General features: G+C 25.8%; 1 protein-coding gene across 1 annotated transcript; it reads right to left on the bottom strand.

Annotated features, from left to right (window-relative positions):
* Nucleotides 1-99: 99 nt before the first annotated feature.
* Nucleotides 100-579, bottom strand: LOC115035087 (baculoviral IAP repeat-containing protein 3-like). Its single transcript, XM_029492739.1, has one exon. The coding sequence runs from the start codon at nt 497-499 to the stop codon at nt 101-103; it is 399 nt and encodes a 132-aa protein (XP_029348599.1). The 5' UTR covers nt 500-579; the 3' UTR covers nt 100.
* Nucleotides 580-761: the final 182 nt, after the last annotated feature.

The raw sequence follows: 761 nt of genomic DNA, 5'->3' as shown, positions 1-761 counted from the left end.
GAAATATTACATAAAATAATAACACATATAAGTTGTTTCAAAAAAAATCAGGATTTATTTTTATTTTTATTTACTATAACATAATATAATAAAAAAATGGTTAACCTACGGTGTCGTATGACTCAGTTTCGCAATTACAAATATGTTCTGTCTTACAATATTTACTTAATATGTTTTGAACATACTGATTACCCTTCATTAGTAACACATATAAACATCTTGGGCTGAATCTACAATGTTCAATCCATGGATCGTCCAGCCTTTCCCAATTATGAAGAATAAGACCGCAACAAAAGCATTCCACGACATCATCCACTCCTGAATATTTTAAGCCACATTCGGACAATGTATATTTATTTTGAGAAGTATTTGACGGGAATAATTTGAATGTTTTAAATCTTGATGAAAACGAAGAAAATTTTGGATGAACCACAGTCGGATTACTTCGTATACGATAAACTAAGGATTCAAAATCATTAGGGCATTTTTGAAAATTCATTTTTGAAAAAATTGAATAACTTATAAAACAATTTAATGAAACTTTTAGAAAATAAAGTAAAATGAGACACAACTTGACTAAACGACGGATCATTAATAACTGAATATAAAAAATGATCAACTTATAACTTTAAAGAATATAAATTTTTGAAAAGAACAGACATATATTAATTATATAAATTACAGTGCAACCAACATAAATAAATAAAAAAAAAAATGCGAATATAGTAATTATTATTTCAGTTTTTAGTTGTTGAGAAAAA

Source organism: Acyrthosiphon pisum, unplaced genomic scaffold (assembly GCF_005508785.2).
Source record: "Acyrthosiphon pisum isolate AL4f unplaced genomic scaffold, pea_aphid_22Mar2018_4r6ur Scaffold_8099;HRSCAF=8684, whole genome shotgun sequence".
Lineage (NCBI taxonomy): Eukaryota > Metazoa > Arthropoda > Insecta > Hemiptera > Aphididae > Acyrthosiphon > Acyrthosiphon pisum.
This window is presented reverse-complemented; position numbering and strand designations above follow the sequence as displayed.

Bases quoted from the DNA above. Each gene is read 5' to 3' on its own strand.
- LOC115035087 (XM_029492739.1), bottom strand. From the start codon at position 499: ATGAATTTTCAAAAATGCCCTAATGATTTTGAATCCTTAGTTTATCGT.